Source organism: Diachasmimorpha longicaudata, chromosome 15, assembly GCF_034640455.1.
Source record: "Diachasmimorpha longicaudata isolate KC_UGA_2023 chromosome 15, iyDiaLong2, whole genome shotgun sequence".
Classification (NCBI taxonomy): domain Eukaryota; kingdom Metazoa; phylum Arthropoda; class Insecta; order Hymenoptera; family Braconidae; genus Diachasmimorpha; species Diachasmimorpha longicaudata.
Window position 1 is genome coordinate 5,195,524 of NC_087239.1, and position 21,738 is coordinate 5,217,261.

At 41.3% G+C, this 21,738-nt stretch overlaps 5 protein-coding genes across 9 annotated transcripts; 2 read left to right on the plus strand and 3 right to left on the minus strand.

Moving 5' to 3' along the window:
• Window positions 1–1,360: 1,360 nt before the first annotated feature.
• Window positions 1,361–12,832, minus strand: Ggamma30a (G protein gamma subunit 30A). Of its 2 annotated transcripts, none has more exons than XM_064134552.1 (3): window positions 12,657–12,832; window positions 8,752–8,915; window positions 1,361–2,974 (listed from the first exon to the last, which is right to left on the minus strand). In XM_064134552.1, the coding sequence occupies exons 2-3, from the start codon at window positions 8,862–8,864 to the stop codon at window positions 2,869–2,871; spliced, it is 219 nt and encodes a 72-aa protein (XP_063990622.1). In that variant the 5' UTR covers window positions 8,865–8,915; window positions 12,657–12,832; the 3' UTR covers window positions 1,361–2,868. The 2 variants fall into 2 exon arrangements, with proteins under 2 accessions (XP_063990622.1, XP_063990623.1); XM_064134553.1 differs by lacking the exon at window positions 12,657–12,832 and adding an exon at window positions 12,530–12,645.
• On the minus strand, window positions 8,941–12,522 carry LOC135169498 (uncharacterized). Of its 4 annotated transcripts, none has more exons than XR_010300214.1 (3): window positions 12,146–12,522; window positions 11,237–11,444; window positions 8,941–11,057 (listed from the first exon to the last, which is right to left on the minus strand). XR_010300214.1 is itself a non-coding variant. In XM_064134550.1 (3 exons), the coding sequence occupies exons 1-2, from the start codon at window positions 12,338–12,340 to the stop codon at window positions 10,902–10,904; spliced, it is 351 nt and encodes a 116-aa protein (XP_063990620.1). In that variant the 5' UTR covers window positions 12,341–12,522; the 3' UTR covers window positions 8,941–10,654; window positions 10,889–10,901. The 4 variants fall into 4 exon arrangements, 3 of the variants coding, with proteins under 3 accessions (XP_063990620.1, XP_063990619.1, XP_063990621.1); XM_064134550.1 differs by lacking the exon at window positions 11,237–11,444 and having other exon boundaries at window positions 8,941–10,654; window positions 10,889–11,057; XM_064134549.1 differs by lacking the exon at window positions 11,237–11,444.
• A 3,797-nt stretch (window positions 12,833–16,629) lies between the features above and the next one.
• Window positions 16,630–18,501, plus strand: LOC135169510 (protein AATF-like). The gene is made up of 2 exons (XM_064134575.1): window positions 16,630–16,956; window positions 17,172–18,501. The coding sequence occupies exons 1-2, from the start codon at window positions 16,748–16,750 to the stop codon at window positions 18,469–18,471; spliced, it is 1,509 nt and encodes a 502-aa protein (XP_063990645.1). The 5' UTR covers window positions 16,630–16,747; the 3' UTR covers window positions 18,472–18,501.
• On the minus strand, window positions 18,473–19,671 carry LOC135169515 (small ribosomal subunit protein uS15m). Its single transcript, XM_064134581.1, has 3 exons — window positions 19,292–19,671; window positions 19,080–19,213; window positions 18,473–18,959 (listed from the first exon to the last, which is right to left on the minus strand). Exons 1-3 carry the CDS (start codon window positions 19,519–19,521, stop codon window positions 18,514–18,516), a joined length of 810 nt encoding a protein of 269 aa, XP_063990651.1. The 5' UTR covers window positions 19,522–19,671; the 3' UTR covers window positions 18,473–18,513.
• A 13-nt stretch (window positions 19,672–19,684) lies between these two features.
• LOC135169512 (tyrosine-protein phosphatase non-receptor type 14) lies at window positions 19,685–21,728 on the plus strand. Its single transcript, XM_064134578.1, has 2 exons — window positions 19,685–19,933; window positions 20,249–21,728. Exon 2 carries the CDS (start codon window positions 20,249–20,251, stop codon window positions 21,542–21,544), a length of 1,296 nt encoding a protein of 431 aa, XP_063990648.1. The 5' UTR covers window positions 19,685–19,933; the 3' UTR covers window positions 21,545–21,728.
• Window positions 21,729–21,738: the final 10 nt, after the last annotated feature.

The following is a 21,738-nucleotide window of genomic DNA, read 5'->3' on the forward strand; positions in this document are numbered from 1 at the left end:
GACCTACGGGAGGTGCCTATGCCTGCGAAGGGCTGGGATGGTCTCCTTTCTCCTGAGGGACCCCATCACCAGACAACCATTAATCCCTGTCCTGTCATTATTATCGTCCTGAGTCACGGAAATATCCCACATGTGCTCAGAATTTATCAGCAGGGAGGGGGGTATCAGGGGTGAAGGAACTCAGAGACAATTGTCGGTGAATATTGTAAATAAAGGGGTGAAGACGAGGACAGGAGTTTCCTCTGAATGACTTGAACGGTGGAGACAATATAATGAATGTAATGAACGTGGACAGGAAGGAGATCGTTTCCTTTTACTCGGTTTCAAAATCGTGTCGTTATCTTTCAGAACCGGCTGACAAGTTGGATTTTGCAGACAGGGGAGGGAGATAAGTGTCCAAGAAGTCTATTGACGGTGTCTCCTTTGGGCTCTGAATGACGTCGGGCCAGGAACGATGCAGGACAGGTCATCGTTGGAGATCTGTTGATGGACAAAGTCCAGGCGAATGAACGGTGTCGATGGACCGCTGGCCGATGAATTACTAAACCGGGAAAAGGAAAATAAATAGAACGGAGTTGAAGAAAGGAGTTTGTTCACTTTTACTTGGCCTCAAAATCAAAGATGAATGATGAACATGGAGACCATGGTGCTGCGATAGCTTTCAGAATAAATGTAGTCGAATTTTTAGTCTATTTTTGAAGTGAAACACTTCATTTTTCAGGAGCTGCCGAACCCAATACCGACCATTTTCACTTCCTCGTCTGTGACTACTTTGCCGGGACAGGGGGAGAAAATAGAACAGGAAATTATTGTACGAATAATTAAGAGGATAAAAGGAAAGGTCCATTTATCGGAAAATTTAGAAAACTAAATCTGTCTGACGAGTCATCGGAATAGAAAATATATTTGAAATAACATTTTTGTATTTGTAGTTCACTCGCGGTGAATTCGTTAGTCAATAACGGTTGTTGGGCTCCAAGAAATTGGATTCGTTAATTGAATAATTTCAGAAACGACGTCGTTAAGTGTAAAAAATATTAGCGAGGCAATTTTTACTTCCTCATTATCACTCGGAAAAAGGAGCTGAAGGAATAAATTGGAGGGTTAAAATGCAAACAAGGAAGTCCGTGGGATAATTAACGAAAATGAGGGACTCGTAAAATTAGCGATAAAATATTCGTTAAAAATATGATATAAAAAATGTTAAAATGGCAAACACCGTCATTTTATTCAATTCGCACCTCTAAAATCCTCTCCACAACCAGAGGAACGAATCCCCAGAGCCACGAAGAAGTAGGGAAGAACATTCCTCCAGTGATCCATCAACCCAGGAAAAGGTAAAATAACAAATATATCAAAGTTGGAAAGAAAAATTATTTTACTTAAACTTTGGTCTCAAAATCATGTTTTCACCCCTGTATTTCAACCCTGGCGAGCGGTTTTGACAAATACGAAACATTTCCGGAACAATTGATGTTGCGATATCTCAAAACAAATGTATTCGCTGTTCAATCGATTTACCAAACATCGTCAAGCACGACAAAACACCAGCGAGTGGAGCAATTAAATTTGATTCATCAGTTCATCAAGATACAGAGACAATCGTCAATTCGTTGATTGAATCAATTTTCCCATCAGTGGAAAGCATTGTCATCGTGACTCGAACTCTTGTCACTTGCTGATTGCATTGAGCGACAGACATTGGACAAAATCATTGAAATTATCATGTACCACAGTTTCACTGTCTCACGATTTTGTTTATTTATTTATTTCATTAATTCTCGTCACAACGGCAGTAAGGAGCAATAACCCAAACGTATTGATTCATCGTACGCATCAGTTTCACGCTAATATTCGGTGTGAATGGATGAGTGATTGTGTTAACGAGCAATACACCTATTCAATCGTTCCATCAGTTTGAGGTCAATAGACAATTTCGACTGTTAATCATATTCTCCCTGTCCGAACTAACACATGACAAAATGGTTTATTTTTTCGTAAGAAATCACGCCATTATATTATTATCAAGTCGCATTGTTATCATTAATAATAACGTATATGAATATATATAATATGTGTTATTTATTAACTTCTTGCCTAAGTCGTTTGTTGGTTAAACTTCATCTTTTACAATTAATAATTAGTTAATTACTGAGTAGATACTCATGATAGTGCAAATGATGAATACAGTTGTTTCTGGTTTATCGATTATCTCAGCTAAAATTCATTAAATTCAATCCAATGAGATGATTGTTGTCTTAACAATTACGAGTAGTAAGAATATTTCGATTTACTCGTGTCATACCACGAGCGTTAGATTTACTGAATGACATTTTATTCAATTTCAATTAAGTCTTTAATAATCGACAGGATCAATCGCTGTTGTGATGGTAAGTAATTGGCGACGTGATGAAAGTGGCTAAAATGTGTTATAATTTTATGAATAATTCCTTTCATTCATTCCCACAAATTCCTCGTTCCGCCTGACGGAGTTCCGTAAATCACACAGTGCCAATTCACTTTGAATGCAATATTTTCAGTGCTGATCATGGGAGAATTGAGTTTTAAAATTCCAAACGAATTTTCCATTATTCTTTGACAAATCAGCACAACGGAGACCTCTCCATTGATCACTGTGTGAATTTGGCTCCTCGAAGCTATTCCCTATCCTCGATTCACTCCACGCTCTGAATCATTTGCCCAATCCACTCTACATTCTTCAACTACTCATAAGAATAATTATCTTATAAAACACGCATGGTCGATTCTCTCATTGTGATTTGGTGGTTTTTTTTTTCTTTTCTCATCCTGTACCTCAACTTCACATTATATTCATTGATATTGTTTTACGCATTAGCTACTCGTCTTTTACATGATTATGCACTTTCCTTTCTCAGCCCAGGGATTGTTCTTCTTGTCAGGTGCATGAATCAGCGGATCATTCTTCTCGTTCTCCTCGACGTACTCTCGCATCCTGAAATTACAGATAATTCGATTAACTGATGATACAAATTATTTCTATTTTTAAATTTCTTTCTGATTTTTTTATCGTACCCTGATCTCATGACATGGGAGGAGGACAATCCTACAATATCCCTAGTAAAATAATAATAATAATAGTGACAGTGTACGTCTGTGAATTAATTTCGCAAGATGGAGGGCCCGTGGTAGCTGTGCAATTGCGAAAAATATTAATTGAATAAATGAAAGTAAAATTTCAATGAAATTATTTCTGCGTCATTTCGGAAATTTAGTTTGTCGAGTTTGGGTATATCCTAAGCAGTTTATCGCCTCTGTCAGCCGTTCTCCAGGTAAACTGTGATGGTAGTGGGGGATGTACAGGGGAGGTAGACGAGAGTAACGGCAGTTTGTCGTCGTTGAAATCGATTCATTAGTCCCAGGAGGAGAATAGGGAAATGCCCCGTAGCTATACCCCACAAGCGAATGTTAATTAGCATTTCCCCTCCCCTCATTCCCAATTCTCCCCCACTCAGCCCATTAAAATCCATCCCCTTTCTTGCTCTATATCCGTCCATACAACCTCAGTAACATCCTCAACTCCACCTCTCTCCTGTTTACGTCCAAATGCTCTAGATCTCCCGTGAATTTACTGTTTCCGGGTTTGAGTAGTGGAGGCACAAGCGCTCACCAATGGGACCCAAACGTGAAATAGATCGATGGACGTCTCTTCCGTCGGGGAATCCACAAAGAGAAGACGTAAGACAAATTACCAGGGGTATGATTGTTTCGGGAGTAATCGAGAAATGATTAGGGTATCGGTAGATTTGCCGTGAATTTATTCAATTCGCCTGAAGCGTGAGAAACAACTGGTCGTAATTAATATTCCAGGATAGTCACAATGACGGTGGAGGGATTATTAATGGGTGGACGGCCTTTCAAATCAATCTTTCAGCCGACGTTGCCATTGATATGCGGAGACAAAGAGATGATGATAAGACAAAAAGATCAGACACTCGACGCAGGGAATATTGATTCAAATGCATTCGATGGGGCGATTCCCTTTATTTATTCCTGGATTTATCGACTCGATTGTCTCTCGATTGGTAATCACCCGGGGGAAGTTCCACTTCTGAAAATTTTTCCATCATATTCTATCATTTTTACGCGAAAAAAAAAATCGCGAAAATTTTTTTTCAGTTCATCGGTGACGATCGGTGACGAAATCGAATGATTGAGTCGCAATATTTTTTAACGATTCGCACAGACATTGGATCTAGCATTTTTTTTTTCTTTTACTTTTATCTCTCATCACCTCTCCCTTTATCAAAATGTTCATCAGCTCAAGCTCCTTGTACGCGGTTACCATCGAGAATCGTTTTCTCGTTACGGCAAATATCCCATTGCCACCGTTACAGTCGTCGGGCGAGCAAAACTCTTGGTGAAAGGGAGCCCACAACTGCACACTCGAGATTCGCGTTCAAGGAGACTGACAACGAGAGGCTTCCGAAAGGAAGGCGAACAAGTGAGACGACGTGGTGCATACAAGAGAAGAAAAAAATATATATATGTGTAAGAACAACGCGGCCGGAGGGGGTGGCGGTGAGGGGGAGGTGGAGAGTAAGTGTGGCACTTTCGTACTTATGTTATATTAGACATTGTGCTGGGTTGAATGCTAGATGGAGAAGGAAAGGGAACAGACAAAAGAATATGCGTCTCGAGAGGCTGTTGTTCACTTTGAGAATGAAAAAGGGGAGAAATATTGTTTCCATAATTATTATATTCAGCGCTGTGATATTATGGTGTTGCTTCGGGCGGCACATGAAATTGCGGAAATTCAAGGATGCACTAATGATAACAAATGGGAAGAGACTCCATTTGAAATTTCTTTTCTGGAGTTTCTAATGGATCGCCGGCGGAAATAAAAGTGTACAATTTTTTTCTGGGGGTTTTACACAGAAATTTGGGGTAAAAGTTGGATGTTCAGAGGGCGAAAAATCGCCGCAACTGCAGGGAGGGAGGGACAGAGTCGGGGCAATTCACAGTAATTTTTGGAGCAATTTTAATTAAGATTTTTCCTGAATATAATTAATTGGAAATGAAGAAGAATTTTTTTTTATCCCGGAAAGGAGGACACGCACGCCTTAAGATCCCGAGAGAAAATGAAACTTTTTGAAGTGTAATCGAGAGTCTACGGTGCCGTCCCAGGATAGGAAATGCAGCAGTTGTACAGGCATGAAGAGGAATTCGATCCCGTGAAAAACGTTCCGGCTTTACTCTAAACGCCTTTCACTCCGCACTCTCGTCGACCGCAAAACCGTTTCCATTTATTTATTTTTTTTTTATTTCACCGACTTCAGTTCGTCGACTATCGAATGGTCGAGGCCATTTGATTTGTTATACCCCACGTCGTTGTGTCATTTCTCCATGGATGCTTCGGCACCATCTGGCAATGGGGATGGAGAACGAGGGAGGCGTGCGAGAATTACAGAGTCATGAGGGCGACGAGAAACCCCGCGACTTCCATAAAGGAAAACATATTCCACGAGGGGAATATTCTTTACCGACTGCTGTGCTGTTACCAGAATGGTAAAATTTTGGTGGCAAGTAACGACTGGAATACTGATCGCTAACCCGGAAGGGTTGTTCAAGGATAAAAGAAAAAGGGAAGGGGGCAAACACCCTTCAAGGCTTTTACCGAGCGACGAGATTGCGCCGGTGGATAATCCTTGAATTAACTCGAGTAGGAGAGATTTTCGGGTTTGTATGGACCTCACGTAGTTGCGATATTGGAGAACAAAGGATAAACATCAATAATAATCGCGTAAATTTCGCGATACGAGCAGAACCGAATTTCAAAGTGAAAGAAAATCCGTTAAAAATGTTTGGAAAATTCAATTTCCCCCGCCATAAACTTTACGATTATATTTTTAAATTACGTAAAAATATAAACTGACAACAGGTTTTTATTTCCTTCAGAAGAAAATTTTCCCCGTCGAATGACACCTCCAGCTGTCTCCAATGTCATCAAGCGCTCAAACAAGTCCAACACGAAAATAGAAATCACTCCTCCAATTAATCAATCAATTAAAAACGATCTAATTACCGAATAAAAAACAATTTCACCCCAACGGAGGGAACTGCCGCGAGGGGACCCAGAATTATCAATTTACTTCGCAAACAGACGACTCCCAGCAGGAAGATGATGACAATAAACTGAAATATATTGTCCAGCAAACCCCCAAGGAGATCCTGTTAATGCGAACGTGTGATACTGCGAGGATAATTCAGCCTTGACTGTCAACGTTAAACGAGGGGATAGTCTGTGCCTTTACTCACGAGTACACTTTCCGACATTGTCAGGCATACCCACATCCCAGTTAGTGGTCTGGGTTTTGTCCTGACGCCTACGTACACCGGTCTCTCGCCGAGACGTGATATATCGTTGGAATCAAGACTGTATGTGAACCATTTGTAGTCAAGGATTTACTCCAATCTGGGTATTGTGAGTCACTACGACTCCCTCAGTCGAGCGAATCGAATTTTTTACCCCCCTACCCCTACCCCCGGCTGTCCCTCAAATCCTGAAAGCTCTGGCCGTTGGTGAATGAAAATTTAAAGGGAAACGAGAGACCGTCGACTATCGATTTCACAGTGAATCACCGCACGAGAAGAGATATTATTATGTCACGATAGTAATTATGCAATATTTTATTTATTCAGTGGTTTGAATTTGTTACTCCCGGCTCCTTGAAATATGCGATATTGTTGGAGAGAATGGAAAATTCCCTTTCGCGAGTTTCCCCAACGGATCCACTTACTCAAGTTCTCAGGGTAACAATGAATTCTTGTATTCAGGACAATAAAGATTGTTTACGTGAATATTCATTGAGCGATGAAATTGCCGATAAAAGTGAGAAATTGCGGGAAAAATATGGGGACTATCTGCGAGAAGAGCCGTTAGTCTCAGAATGATAATCAGGTGGATTATTTATTCATGAAACTGTCAGAATTTCTTTGAGATTCATCCGATATTAACTGTTCGAAAATTGCTACTTTGAATTGGACTTAAAATTAAACTATTCATAAATTCGTTAGTCTCAAGGGAAAAAATTACTCCTCTCGCACTCAACAGATGCGGAAGTTTCAGGGGTCATTTGCATTTCAAGATTTATGGTGGGAACACCAGGAGACGGAATTAAATTTTGAGTAAATGAATGATCGAGGGAATTGAGACCCGAATTTATCATATCCCCCATCGAATTAGTCCTCAATTAAGGCCCTCATTGCGATTTTATTCGGCTTTAAAAGTCGCTGGAGTTTATCAAATGTGGTTTTTCGGAAAAAAATCGTTTGAATATTTTTCGAGCGCTTTAAAAAGCTACCGCCTCGCGTTTTTTCGGTAAAAACCACCGCCCCCTCGAGGCAGAATCGCCGAAATCTTCCGCATCTGTTTCCACTCCCCACAACGGCTTTATTGTTCGGTATCGAGGGACTTGAACTACTCTCATCGCGAATGGAGTTATTAATCAAGATTGAATGAGGAGCATTGAGTGAGCTCAAGAGGCAAGACCAAACGAGAACAATAACACGAATAATAAACATTATATAGAACGACTATAAATAATTTTTTTTTTTCAGAAAGTCCATTGGAACTTGAAAAAAATTGTCTCTCGACGATATGAATTTTCCACGTATTAAATTATTATTATTAAATTACATAAACTATGTGTATATATACATGAAGTATATACTTCATTATTGTATATGTTTTTATGTACACAAGACCACAAGAGACAGTCAGGGTAAACTACCCCATCAGTGCACGGAACACCGGGTGATTGTAATGGCACGTCAGTCGGTAATCATCGGTTGGGCTTATTAATTGTGCCCCTAACGAAGGGTAGTTTGCCATCGAAGTTTGCCAAGTTTCGGTGCAGTGTAATAAAGGCCTGTCAGCAGACATATCTCATCCGCCCCATTGGTAAAACTGACGTCCATGTAATTCCCTCCAGTAGTTAATCGATGAAACACGAGCGCTCGGAGTAACGCTTCGAAGAAAAAAAAAAATGAAAAACCTCCCCTGGGGAGGGAAAATGTACTAAAAATAGAAGGGGGTGGATTGCATGGGGGTTGAATGCAGCGACCGAGTGCGGCGCTGGTGACGACGCCGCCTGGCGGACGAACACGAGACTCGCGAGCGGTCAAACCTCAGGAGGGAAAGCCCGGCTGTGGTTAGACAGTCTCCCTATTTCCGCGGCTCTTTCCCTCCGCCCCCTACCCAGTAAAAACACTCGAAAAAAATTCACCACCCCCACCCCAACCCCCCGACTACTCCGTCCCTCCAATTCACTCCTCGCAGTCACTCGAATTTGTGTCAATCGACAAATGACACGAAAAAAAAAATGCCAATTCACTCAATCGATAACTCCGTCTCCGGTGTCGAAATAATTTTTGTAATCCGCGCCATTACCTCCCCCAAACATTATCAGCACCTGAAACACTCGATGACTGACGATCGTTTGGGGTAATCGTACGATGGCCCGGATTTCGAACGATTAAATAAAAAATTCAATAAATCAACGTGAATTATTCGCGATTGCGGTGATACCGATCGTGAGAAACCGGTGGGGTCACTCGAATTTATGCGCGTGATGTGATAACACTGTCCGAGGTGATGATTTAACAAATCGTAAATTGTTATCGGGGAGCGCGGAAAATCATGTCCGGCAATTGGGTTGAGGTCTTAGTATACAGATAATTAATAAATACTGTAATCAGTTGAACACTTACGCCGCTATGCTCTTTGATAATGGCCACCGTTCCATGGTCGCTTGGTACTTCATGTTCTCAATCTGCTTCTTCAGTGCGTCTTTGTCCATGGTGGCGAGTACACTGGGATCCATGGTAACAACCGCACCCCCCTGACGCAAGTTAGGACGACGTAGCGCTTGCGCCTGTAAAATGGAGAAAATCAATATCGTTTGTGGTAGGGGGAGAAAGGGGGAAGGGATAGGGTGGAGATGTAGGATGAATGAGGACATGTGCATGGGGTGTATTTTGGGGGGGTTGGGGGAGGAAGGGGGTGTCGAGGTGGAGGAGTTTCTCTGTCTCTTACGGTTTGATTTTCTTCGCGTCCGACCTCTGGGCCACGGCGCTTCCGCACCGGGGGAAATGAGATCAGGGATGAGGAGCGGTGAATATACATATGGGGGAGGGGGTGGAGAGTCTCTCAAGAAATGGATCGCGCGGTCCTGGGGGATCGATTGATCTTTTGATGGGGAGGAACGACGGGGAGGAGTTATGGTGTTGGGGGAAACATTGACTTCTTGGGGATTGATCAGTTATGATGGAGAGGGGGTGAGTGCGTGGGGAAAAAATTATTTCTGACAAATATTGCTAGGGGATGAGGAGCTGCTGTGCGACCCTCAATGAACTCTGTTAATAATTATTTAGGTTTTCGAAATTTCGGATTTTCTTGAGGGAGGAACTTTGATGAATTATTTCGGGTTCATTATTACTTCAGGACTTCATTCAAAATTATAATTGACTTGATCGTGTTTTAGAACGAGATAATTGACGCAATTTAAGGGTAATTAAAATTGTCGGGGAATTACTGGGTTTGAGAAATAAAGGATTGAAAAAATAAATATTTCCCTGAAGTAGTTTCTCCCCTCGGGGATTTTAAAAAGTGGTCATTAGTGCAGACCTTTTTTCAGGTCGATAATAGAAGTATCGTAATCGTCGGGGTGTTTTTTTCTCGGAGGGATTTTCTTTCATTTCGGTTATAATTGAATTATGAATGAAGCACGTTAATCCCCTCGAACTGGGAATCCACTAAACCCATCGGTCGGCTAACGGGCTATTCAGCACAAGGGGTTAATGAAGTATCTATTGAGATTCTCGATACATGGTCCGCTGGATTGAAATAAAATTCTCCCACACATTGAAAATTACGAGTCATGGAAATTTCAACAGCAATCGCTTCACGTAGATTTTCTGGGGAAATTTTTCGTTGAAGAGCTCTTCGCAATATTTATTCATTTTCGAATAATCGGATTTTTCCCGTGAGAGGAAAATAATGACACTAATTAGCATATTGTCAAAATCAACGATTTAAATTCGAGGTTTATTTTCGTATATTTTTAATTGTATATTCTCGAATCACCTGTCAGTCTGAATTATCATAATTTATTATTCAACAGTCAGAGGCGGATAAATATAAAATCGGGGGCAAATTAATAGAGTTGAAGCCATCAGAATCGCGCGACTTAAAAAAAAAAAATTATAGAAACAGAATAATTCATTAAAATATTTTCTTTGAAAATTTTTATTTCTGTTGTTGACTTTTTAATGGATCAGGTTGTTCCACTAAATAGTTTAATCCATGAAAAAGCATTGACACATGTACCGTTTAAACTTCTTACAATTGAAGCAGCTGAATACATACAAATGCAGCTCGGATGTACAGCACCTCCCACTCTCCTCATTGTCCGTCATTGATGTGCCAATAATAAGCTCCCGAGAGTTTGCTGTGGTCGTTGGCTATCGAGGACTCACTCACCTGTGTATAAACTCCAGTTAACTAAGTGAAAAGACGGGAAATTATTCGCTCGACGGAGTTTCAGACTTCTCGTTCGAACGACCTATTTCAATGCCCATTGCAATTGTACATATCCACCAGTACCACCATCACCTGTAAATAATAAAACACTAATGAATGATTTGTACCATTTTTTTCAGTGAATTGTCCCTCATGATACGGTCAATTGCCCCGATAATTACATCAACCTGATGGCAAAGTACCTCGCTAGAGGCTGGACAGTCCACTGGACAAAAATCTCATGACCATTCAGTGAAAAAAAAACGAAGATTAAATCGAATAAGTTCAGTAGTTGCTTCAGATTGAGAGTTTCAAAGTTTAACTTACCCAGAGCCAAAACTTAGCCAATACCAATCGTAGAGTTTGACTCGATAGTATCAGTACGATAAAATCCTATCACATAAAAAATTTGCTGGAGATCGAATAAAAAAATAAGCCCAGCAAATGTGAAATTCTTGCTCAGCAGATAGGTCGTATCATTCAAGGGTTCAAAGTTCTGCAATGGGAATTATTAAATTTATACATTGACGCTCGTAAAAAGTCTCATTGGATAGCATAAAATCAATGGAAGTTTTTCATCTCGATTGCTGGACAGATAAACAATTTATTACCCATTGCATCATGGTGACATTCCTCACATTATCATTACTGATTATAAACATTAATAATACTAACGACAAATTCTGTGGATGAGAATCGATGTCCAGGAATTTTTATCTGCTGAGGCACCACATCGCGGACGTTTCAATACTCAGGAGAGAAGTTTATCGATTGATTTGTGTTTTAAAAATGGTGATGTGCGGAGTATTAAAAAATTAGATTTCTCTCCGGGCATCTGGGCCATCCGATCATCAGCTCGATCGACTAGACCATTCACCGGGCCCTGGACAAAATAATTTTACACTGAAAAGCTGCCCATTGAGAATTCTATTACCAGAGGGGGCAATAGAACAGGTGGAGGTATCGGTATACGAATAGGTCCCAATACCCAAATTGATGTCTCAATTTAATAGCGTCGACGGATATTGGGCCTTTGAACGGTCAGATACCGGAAGCATCGAAATAGTCTCTCGTTAGATGGGCGTTCGGATACTGGGTCATTAGAATTTCCCCATTAATTGCCTTGATTTTCATGGGATAATCGAAAATAGTGATGAAAATTTATTCATTCATGACGATGGCCGCACCATAAATGTCCTTCATGCTCCTCATTCCACCCAAAAAAGCTCAATCACTCGACTCATATGAAGAGAAATTTACCGAAAACACCCGAATACAAACGCTAAATACAATAATTAATTAATAAAAAAAACCCTAGTGCAGCTCAGGAAAGTTTCATTCCGAGGGAAAAATTTGGAAAAAAAAATTCAAATTCTGATTCCTCCGGAAAAAATTCCCTCCGCCCCCAGGAGGTGATGTCACACCCCCCCCCCCCCAAGATAACCCCCCGCCAGCGAAAATCGCGTCACAACCCCGGCCTCTCCGGGGCCATCAATCCTCATCCATCAGAATGCCATCGATTCCCTCCCCATCTCCACCCCCGCTCATCGATGCACGAATATTCCCAAAATAATGTGTACTTACCTCCCTCTTATCTAGCAAAATACACCGCCGAAGGTGGCACATTACGTCGACGATATAAACCCCACCCCCACACCATCGTTTCCCTTCAACTTTGTATATTGGACACTGCACTATCCCAGTCGGCCGTTTCTCATAGTTACCAGGAGATGAAACCCCCGGGGGAGTTCTGGATACGCGAAAAGCCCTCAACCCCATTCACACAGCGAGTGGAGAAGGGTAGAAAGGGGTTGGGGGTTCAGGTGAGTTCAAAGGATCAGGCGAGAGACTCTCCTTTTGTTGGAAATTCGTGAATAACAGGGGAGATACGAAATGCAAATTAGGACCGACTGAAAATTGTTGTTAAATCGATTAATAAATGTGTATCCATTGTCAACAGGTTATCACCCAGTGTCAGCAGTTATCCCCAGTCTCGTTGTCCACTTGTGCACATCAACATGTAAATCAACTCAAGTTCGGTCAGTCACAGTCATGAACTCGTTGGATCAGCGAAAAGGGAGGGAGATGCACTTGCCTTTTGGTTGATATTTCAAAAAAAATTCCACTGACTTGAGTCAACGCTGCAAATTCCACTGACTTTATCTTTGTCCTCGTTTTGATGAATGATAAATTCTTTTTTTTCCTCTCACACTGACACAGATGAATATTGCAGAGGAGAGTATGCCTCGTTCACCTTGCACGTCGGTGAAAATCTGAGGCTGCTCGACAGTTGACGGTCTTCGGGATTCGTTTATAGAAGCCCACCGGTGCTCGCAAATCTAATAAAGCTTCCAGTGTGTGGAATACATGTTCAAAGAGCTCTGAAAGCACGAGGAAAATTTTCTGGGGAAAAATAACGAGGGGGAGAGTGCTGTCTGTTTTTTTACCTTCGAATGGAAAATTGTGGTCGTTGATGTTTGAGTTTTTTGGTGGAAAAAATCCTGGAAGATTTGGGAGACAGATTTTTTGAGTCTCCAAATTTTTAAAGCTCCTCCAAAGCTCTCTGAAAGATATTGCCGGGTAATTTTCAGGGCGCAATCATTTGAACTAAATCATCGAGATGGGAAAATAAATTTTAATCGCCTCCGAATGGAAGTTGCGTTTCACTCGACTATTGGCCACTTCCCCTCGAGATGATGCCATATTTCTAATTAATGAGGGAAAATAATAATACTATCTGCGATGGAGGACCAATTTTCCGCTTGTTTTAGCCTTTTTCGCTCATTAGCCCCTGAAAATTTGTTCGTAGAATTTCGGGGGCCGCGTGCGGATAATTGCGCGCTCTGACGTAAAAACTTGGACCAAGTTTCAGTCATTTTTCGGAATAGAGTAGGGTGTTAATGGGGTAGTTTTTTTCTTCACCCGGCAATTGATAGAGGCTCACTTTGATGCAGACGTAGGGACTCGAGTCGCCGACTAATTAGAAAATATCAGGGATCTCGTTGGTACGCACTCGTGCTCGTTGCAGCTGAATCACTCAATCATGATGTTACGTGTCCAAACAACACGTCTCCATTATCCAGTGATTAGGCTCCAGTGTTACATTATCACCGATCATGGGGTTACTCTTCAGCCGGATCTCATTTAGAATTTAAATGGAATTCTCGATTACGTTGAGCTGGTCTCTCTGAATGGAGCTTTTTCTTCCCAGGGAAACGGTGAAAACTTTTACGATTACAATTGCATCCACGTGCTCCACGAATTAAGGATCAAATTTCCTCCCCTTCGGGGAAGAGGAAAATTAAAAATACAGGGGGGAGGGTGGAGGAGGAGATGAAGTACTGCGCGTTATTCCTGTACAGAGATAAATATAAAATTACACGGAGAGAAAAATTCTTTATAAAAATGACCTGTCAATTCCGTAATCTGTCAGTCAAAATAAGATTCAGTAAAAATTACGAAAGTTACGCAGTTTTTTAGTGAACCTTCACGAAAAAATTCTGAACATTCCAGAAAAAGTATGACATGGCCAGTAAAAAAAATGCGAATAGAAGACGTGAGGGATAGGGTGAGAAAAAAAATGTAATAGGTAAAAACCCTTGAGGGTTTGCATTTGAAAATAAATAATAATATTCCTCTCAGCACTCGGCACCGAAAGCTTTTTGCTCTCATTTCATTTATCCAAACACCAGCCGACCGAATGCGATAAAAAAAAACACGTGACATCATTTTATTCATATTTTTGGTGATACAGAATCCACATTGGATACGGAGAACAATCAAAAAAGAGTCAACAGAATTAATTAACTGCCGTTGGCATCAGAAGACTGGTATTTACGGGACAAGTGCTGCATTGAATTTTGCAAATAAAAAATATATCCAGTGTGCAGTGAGCACCGATGCCTGCAGGACTGAGTAAACGTTATACGAAGAGAAATATTCAGTAAAAAATGACGGAACTATTTACGTAATCCGCAGGACAATCGGGATTTTTATATAACAATTTACACTGAATTTTATAAAAAATCTTCGGGCACTTTACGTTTTTTTCCGGTAATTTTTCCCGACGTTTTGTCTTCCTCCATCGCACTAATTCGCTGGCTCGTTATCTCGATTAGGTGAATAACCAGGAGACCATCTAGCCCGGCCAGGTCCATTGATCCTCACGTCCTGCTCAGTCATCCAGCCACAGAGGGCAAGATCGTGATCCCCAAGCTATGTCCTCGTGTTTTGCGACATTAACCATGTTTAATATGGCTTTTTCCTCAACAGCCGCAGTAATTACGACGGGATGACCTGCATATTAATATTGACTCTGGGAAATTTCGCTCGATAAATGTCCAGAGATAAGTGTCGCAAGCGGTGATTTAGCTCCTTCGTTGATGCAGCTGCTGCCGACGTTCTCCCGTACACGAAAATAAATTTTAGGTCAAAATTAGATCTTCAGGGAGCGAAAATTAGTCTCCCGAGTCTGATTTTTCCAACAAAACTTGTCCTAAAAAGTCGTTGATTGTCATTTCATCCCACGTTTCACCCCCTAGAGGTCTAATTTATATCCAAAATTTATTTACCGGTATTTTCTTGGTTTTATGGTCTCCATGTGGTCCACTGGTCCGCAGAAAAATTCAGGAGTCACCAGGAACTTCCTGTGCGACCTGAAAAAAAAATCCAAATCCCAAATTGGCTTAAATATTTTTAATTATTGCGACGTTTGCAATGATCGTGATTTACTTCGAAAACCTTCACTCCAAGTATCGAACAATTTTTTTCAGTACCTGCAAATGAATATTCATCAGCATAATGAAGGACGTTAAAATACACAAATCAATTCACCTGGTGAAAGGACAACGAACTCCGTTGCTCCATCACTGGTCTACTAACGGTCAGCCTACGTCCGCTGGCGCCACTTCCTCCAGCCAAAAACCCATTTGGTCCGACAATAGTCATTTGAAAACCATTGACAATGTTTACATAAAATTCATTGGCACGCGTTAATGCACGGATCCATTACCCATAAGCGAATTTGCAACAAACCCAGTTGCGGTGGGTGAACAACGATTTTCTACATCGCTCGCTCTAGTTACGCTCAAAAGGGCAATCAGTGCAAAACCGGTAATACACTTTGTAATAATTGTGGTTGGGATTTTGGTTGTTGAGTAGAGAAAAGAGTTCCCTAAATATTCCGTTATTTGAAGCTCCGTACGTGCCCTCACAGCCCCCTACCCCCACGAAGATTTGTGGTCCTCGATTAATGGAGCCAATGACACGGGGAATTCCCCGCATATTGACTCGTTTATTCAAATTCTCCTGGATATGTATTTGCATTGTGTTGGATATACATTTGAGGTCTTGTCCTCGACATTAATCGTGTGTTAACTCATTCTGTTGGCGCTTCGTTATATGATCGTTTTATTGTCGACTGCTCATTGCAATGTTTACATTTTTAATTGAGCAGATTCTGTTTACTTTGTTTGTGGAAGGATAGAGTAGTCTGAAGGGTGAAGGGTTAAAATAATAATTTCCAATAACAAAAGGATGGAAATATTTAATTTAATCGATGATATTGAAGGCTATCATTTTTTATGCGATCAATTCGTTGATATTTTAATTTTTCCTTTACTTGTTACTGAGGTAATGAGGAATAATTTAATTTATGCGCATGATGGCCCAAAAAAATAAAAAATCTGCTTTTTTAATTGGACTGTAGCTGGAGTTAAAATTCCAAATTTTGTTCTTATCAAATGTAGGTCAAGGTCAAGTAAAATTCTAAATAAAAATAGTCAATTGAAAAAATAAAATATTTTTTCTATTTAAATTTTTCCGCCCGAGGTCGGTAAAGTAGAAAGTTTTCTTTACCGCGTTAACACGCGTTGAAGATTGTCTCAGCAACAGGTACAATTTTGCAGTCGATGTTTTCTCAATTTTTGGTGACAAAAACTGATAATTTATCGGCTTTGTCTTTCGAAAAAGAATTCGATGCACTCGTTAACCTTTAAATTTACCGCCCGGAAGTGACATCACGGCCTATGTAAAGTTCAAATTCAATATGGCGTCGATATACTGCTAACTTCACAGTACAATGTTTCAATCTATTGGAAGAACTCAGATAATAACATAATAGAATATTTAGTATTCACACGTGTTCTTCAATGTCTGTTATTCCCTGACAACAAAGTCATCTACAAAATGTCCCAAAAGTCGAAAACGTCCAGTTTAGCCGATAAAATAAACAGTTTGATAACAGCAGTACCTGATAATTTTGGGTCTGACGATGAGGCAGAGGAGACACGGGCTCAAGTCGTCGACAGATACGAGGAGTCAGACAATGATGATCAGGTTGTCACGTCCTCAATTCGTAAACAAAATATCAATTTGCTAGACGAAGGTGACGAGAGGTAAGTCACTTCCCATTTGGCATTACAATAATATTTATTCCAACTAATAATAACTATTATTCAATTCCATGTATTAATTATTGTCAAGGCTAGACCCTGTACTCAGTACATAAATAAACTATAATCTATTATTGAGAATTATTTAAATAACATTTTATTACTCACTTGTATTGCAATTCGTCATTGAGCCAATATCATTGATGTGATAATTCCAGATACAAAGGAAGAAAGGTCTCACAAAAAGAGCTTTACGAAGATGAAAGCAGCGAAGATGCTGAAGAATCCTCAAATGAGATACATTCTGAAGACTCAGAAGAAGAAGAAGATGATGAGAACACAAGCGAAGAATCTGCACATGACGATGAGGAAAGTGATGAGGATGATGATGATGACTCGGAAGTGGATGAGGACAACCCCCTACGTAGGAGCCGTGATCCATCCCTCCCCTTCCGAGGCATGAGCTCGGCCAACCTCCAGGGGGACATCGAGAGAGGTCACGCTGTGAGGGAACAGCTCAAGATGTGGGAGAATATTCTGGAGATGAGGATTCAGTTACAGAAGTGTCTGGTAACCAGCAATCAGCTGCCTCAGTTCGATGTGCACCAGCAATTCACTGCTGACAAGCATTTCGCGAAGAGTAAAAATGAGACGACGTGTAAATTAACGCGGATGTTGCAGAACCTCTTGGTGATGCAGGAGAAATTGTTGAGGAATAATCCTGAGACAAGGAGTTTACTATCAAGAGAAAATGATGAAGGGAGGAGGGAGATCGCAGAGGACCCCATGGACGAGGAAATTCCTTCTGATGAGGATGAGGATGTGGGTACAGATGAAGACAAAGAAGAGGATGAGAAGTCAGAAGATGAAGAGGAAAAATCTGAGGAGCCTCCCACGAAGAAACTACGGACCCTGAATGATTATGAAAACCTTCTCCACGAACGTCATGACAAATTCAAGCCCTTTAGAGATTCAGTCATTCAGAAATGGAACGACAAAACCAGACTGGCATCTGGGAATACAACAAGAGGAGCCACACAGCCAGTGGTCAAACAGATTGAGTATCTACTCAACGATAAACCGAAGCTGATAAAACGTACGCAATTAAAACGATCAGAGTATGAAATCGTTGGAAAGGATTCGCCGGATGATGCTGATGAGGATGGCAGGCGAATCCAGGAGTACGACCCAGAGATTTACGATGACGATGATTTTTATCATCAGCTGCTGAGGGAGCTGATTGAGCAGAAATCAGCGGACCTTACCGATCCCATTCAGTTGAGCAAACAGTGGATTCAGCTGCAAAACATGAGGAGCAAAATGAAGAGGAAAATTGACACGAGGGCCACAAAAGGGAGAAGGATAAGATATAATGTACATGCGAAGCTAGTCAACTTCATGGCGCCTATTACTGTTGATGACACTTGGTCTGATCTCGCTAAAAACGAGTTGTACAATTCTTTGTTTGGGAAGATTAAGGCGGCGGAGAGTTCTATATGTGAATCTAATCGAGATTGAATGGAGTTAATAAAATTGTTTTTACTGAGATCCAAATTTGACTTATTTACATAACTGTGCAGCTTTTTCTTGAGCTGCTACGATCTCTTCCTCAGTGATGGTGGGTTCCAACCCACAAGCGATCTCCTCAGATCTAATAAACGCTAATTTCTCCGCTTTCTCCTTGAAGAAGTTCTTCTGCTGTGCCCCCAGCTCTGCTCTGTAGACATCAAGTTTTCCCTGCCTGACCTCGTTGCAATGTTCCTTCGTCAATATTCGAAGAGACTTTTTCCTGGTTGGTTTCTCCCAGATTTCTGGATAAGGGTGATAAACAAGGTTCAGTTTTTCTAAGACCCATTCAAAACGCTTGTAGTCCCATCTCCGTAGATCTGTCAGGTATTTTTTTCTCTTATCGTTCAGTTCTTTCAGAAAATGTTTGCTTTTTCTGTTTCGTGGGTGCGTCTTCTGGCACTCCTGCAGGTGACGAATAGTACTGGTCATTATTGCCACTGAAGTCAAATCAGGAGTTAGTGTATTAGTAATTAGTCCTTTTGAGAGACAATATTGTGATATTTTTCACTGATGTAATAATTAAATTAGTAAACGTAAATTAATTAGTGGAAACGTACATGTGGCTTCGGGCGATCTATAATCCATGTCATGCCTCTTGACAAGATCTCTGAACTTCTCGCGTATTAACTTCTTAGTCTCAGCGGTAGGCAGTTGACCTAGGGTGAAGAGCTTCTTAACAATATCTGGAGCACTGAAATAAAAAGAAATTCGACATGAGCGAGAATGACACTCGTGAGGATCACTGCACCACTCCACAGATTTTACGTACTCTTTCAGCTCTTCGGATTTATCGTATCCGAAGGCTAGCTCATCAGGAGAAGTTTTCACTGTTGATTCCAAGTCTCCAGTTTTTGAAGGGTCTGTACAAGGTATTGCTGGAGGCCTGATCCATTTAATCTTCAGGTTCGATTTCAACCCTCTAGTTACACAGCCTCCATTTTTGGCTAAAGTGTTGGCAACTAGGGATACACTTTTGATGTTGTTCAAGAGTGAATTCATGATTTTCTGTTCTGATTACAAATGCACAACCATTTAATATCACCAATTCATTTATATCGAATAGGGCCGAGGGCGAGTAATTTTTTTAGGTTAGGTTTTGGGTCGACAGTGGCGGCGCCACTGTCAGCGCCACTGTCGACGAAAAACGGTCAGTTCTGGCCGAATGTCAGGCTCAAGACATTGTGATTCCCTGAAATATCCTTAATCCTCAGTGATTTCTCTCTCGGAATTCGTGAGAAATACCCCCTACCACCCCACCTCTATGAAAATTTGGAAACAATGAAATCACGCGAGTGAGTTGCCCCATGACCACGTCAATACGAACTGGAAGGGCCAAACAATGACTCGTTGAAGGAAAACATAAACAGTCCGAATAGACTCCCAAAAGCTCGAATGCAAGTTCTTCACCAAGGTTAGCCATCGAGACAATCCTCCCCCGAGGATCTAAAAATACTCACGACATTAATTTCAAAGCTTTCTCATTCCGGAACCTAATAATTTAGCGAACGAACGCTTCTTCGTTCAGATCTGATAGAAATTGTTCCTCTGTTTATAAAAAAAATGTAAAATTGTATTATTTCTTCAAATATTATTTGTTGTGTAGGAAACTACGTCATGATCCAACATGCAATAATCTAGTCGATAAAGTAGTTCCATTAATAATTAAAAAAATACTATAATTATAGTAACATCAACAACAATAACTCCTCACTTTAAACCTTCGCAGATGCCCTTTAAATTCCACCTGAAGAAGTCCCGTCAGTACAACGTAGTCTCCAAGAACCAGTACGTAATCTGCGTCGAGCTGCTGGACCACACCTCCGTAGAGTGCACCCTCTCCCTGGAGAGTCTCGGCCAGGAATGCTTGGACAACGTGATCCAGCGCCTGGGCCTCGCCCAACCCGAGTTCTTCGGACTGCAATACATCTGGAGGCACAGTGATTCAGCTCTGCGATGGATCGATCTGGACAAGCCCCTAAAACGCCAGCTGGAGAAGGAAGCCAAAGGTCTCACCCTGCACCTCCGTGTGATGTACTACATAACCGATGTACAGCTTATCCAGGACGAGATGACGAGATACCACTACTACCTCCAGTTGAAGCATGACGTCCTGGAGGGAAGGACCCAGTGTAACGGCCGACAAGCAACACTGCTGGCCAGCTACTCCATGCAAGCGGAGTTTGGGAACTATGATTCAGCAAGACACACTCTCGACTGCCTCCAGCAGTATAATCTCTTTCCAAAGGTTCTCCTGGATGCTGAGGAAGGGGGGAGAGAACAGTTGCTGACGTCAGCCATTTGTCAATACAAGAGTCTGTCAGGTGTAACGCAGGCAGTGGCTGAAGAGTTGTACATCTCCATTGCGATGCAGCTGGAGGGCTATGGCCACGAGACTTTTGCAGCTAAAGATGAAGGGAATAATCCAGTAATTCTGGGAATATCCATCAACGGCATCATGGTCGTCAGCCCTGGCAGCCAGACAACGCAGTTCTATAGGTGGAAAGACATCAGCAATGTCATCAATCACAAGAAGACTTTCAGGCTAGAATGCCAGACTGAGCAGGACGAGCCCAAGCAGTTTTTATTCAGTGAATCCAAGAATGCCAAGTACATGTGGAGACTCTGCATCGCCCAGCACACGTTCTACATGCATCACCAGGAGGCGCGAACGTGCGAGAGACTGACAAGCTACTTCGAAAGTGATGGAAATGACTGCGATCAATCCACTGAGCAGGCAAACTCGGTTAACCTCGAGAGGAGGATTCAGGAGGACATGAGGTGGACTAGTTATAATGATCTGTCAACCTCACCGTATCCTCCTGTTTCGGTGTCGTCGACGGAGCTGACCAATCTGCGAGCCCTGCTGCCTTCATACAGACCTACCCCTGATTATGAAACTGCTGTGCAGATGAAGTATAACAATGGGAATCCCAGGGAGCCTTATTATGCTAATCAGGAGACTATTGTTGGAGCTGAACTTAATTGCTTGATGGGTAGTGTCGGCCAGTCCGGAGGGTATTGAGGGGGAATAGGTATTTTTAGGAGTGATTTATTCATTATTGAATTGTTTACGGATTTTTTAAAGAATTGAATTTATCTATCCTCTCCTCCACTACACCTTTGATATCAACAAGAATGAATTAACCAAGATCACCAGTTAATGACTGACAATAACCTTTTTTTCTGAATAAAATATTTCATCGTAATTTATTCTGC

Bases quoted from the DNA above. Each gene is read 5' to 3' on its own strand.
- Ggamma30a (XM_064134552.1), bottom strand. From the start codon at position 8,864: ATGGATCCCAGTGTACTCGCCACCATGGACAAAGACGCACTGAAGAAG. The intron at 2,975-8,751 runs GTAAGTGTTCAA...CTGTAATTTCAG, and splicing joins TTATCAAAGAGCATAGCGGC to GATGCGAGAGTACGTCGAGG.
- LOC135169498 (XM_064134550.1), bottom strand. From the start codon at position 12,340: ATGGGGTTGAGGGCTTTTCGCGTATCCAGAACTCCCCCGGGGGTTTCA. The intron at 11,058-12,145 runs GTAAGTACACAT...TTCCCATTGCAG, and splicing joins TTTTGCTAGATAAGAGGGAG to AACTTTGAACCCTTGAATGA.
- LOC135169510 (XM_064134575.1), top strand. From the start codon at position 16,748: ATGTCCCAAAAGTCGAAAACGTCCAGTTTAGCCGATAAAATAAACAGT. The intron at 16,957-17,171 runs GTAAGTCACTTC...TGATAATTCCAG, and splicing joins CTAGACGAAGGTGACGAGAG to ATACAAAGGAAGAAAGGTCT.
- LOC135169515 (XM_064134581.1), bottom strand. From the start codon at position 19,521: ATGAATTCACTCTTGAACAACATCAAAAGTGTATCCCTAGTTGCCAAC. The intron at 19,214-19,291 runs GTACGTAAAATC...TTTTTATTTCAG, and splicing joins AAATCCGAAGAGCTGAAAGA to TGCTCCAGATATTGTTAAGA. The intron at 18,960-19,079 runs GTACGTTTCCAC...ATTTGACTTCAG, and splicing joins TAGATCGCCCGAAGCCACAT to TGGCAATAATGACCAGTACT.
- LOC135169512 (XM_064134578.1), top strand. From the start codon at position 20,249: ATGCCCTTTAAATTCCACCTGAAGAAGTCCCGTCAGTACAACGTAGTC.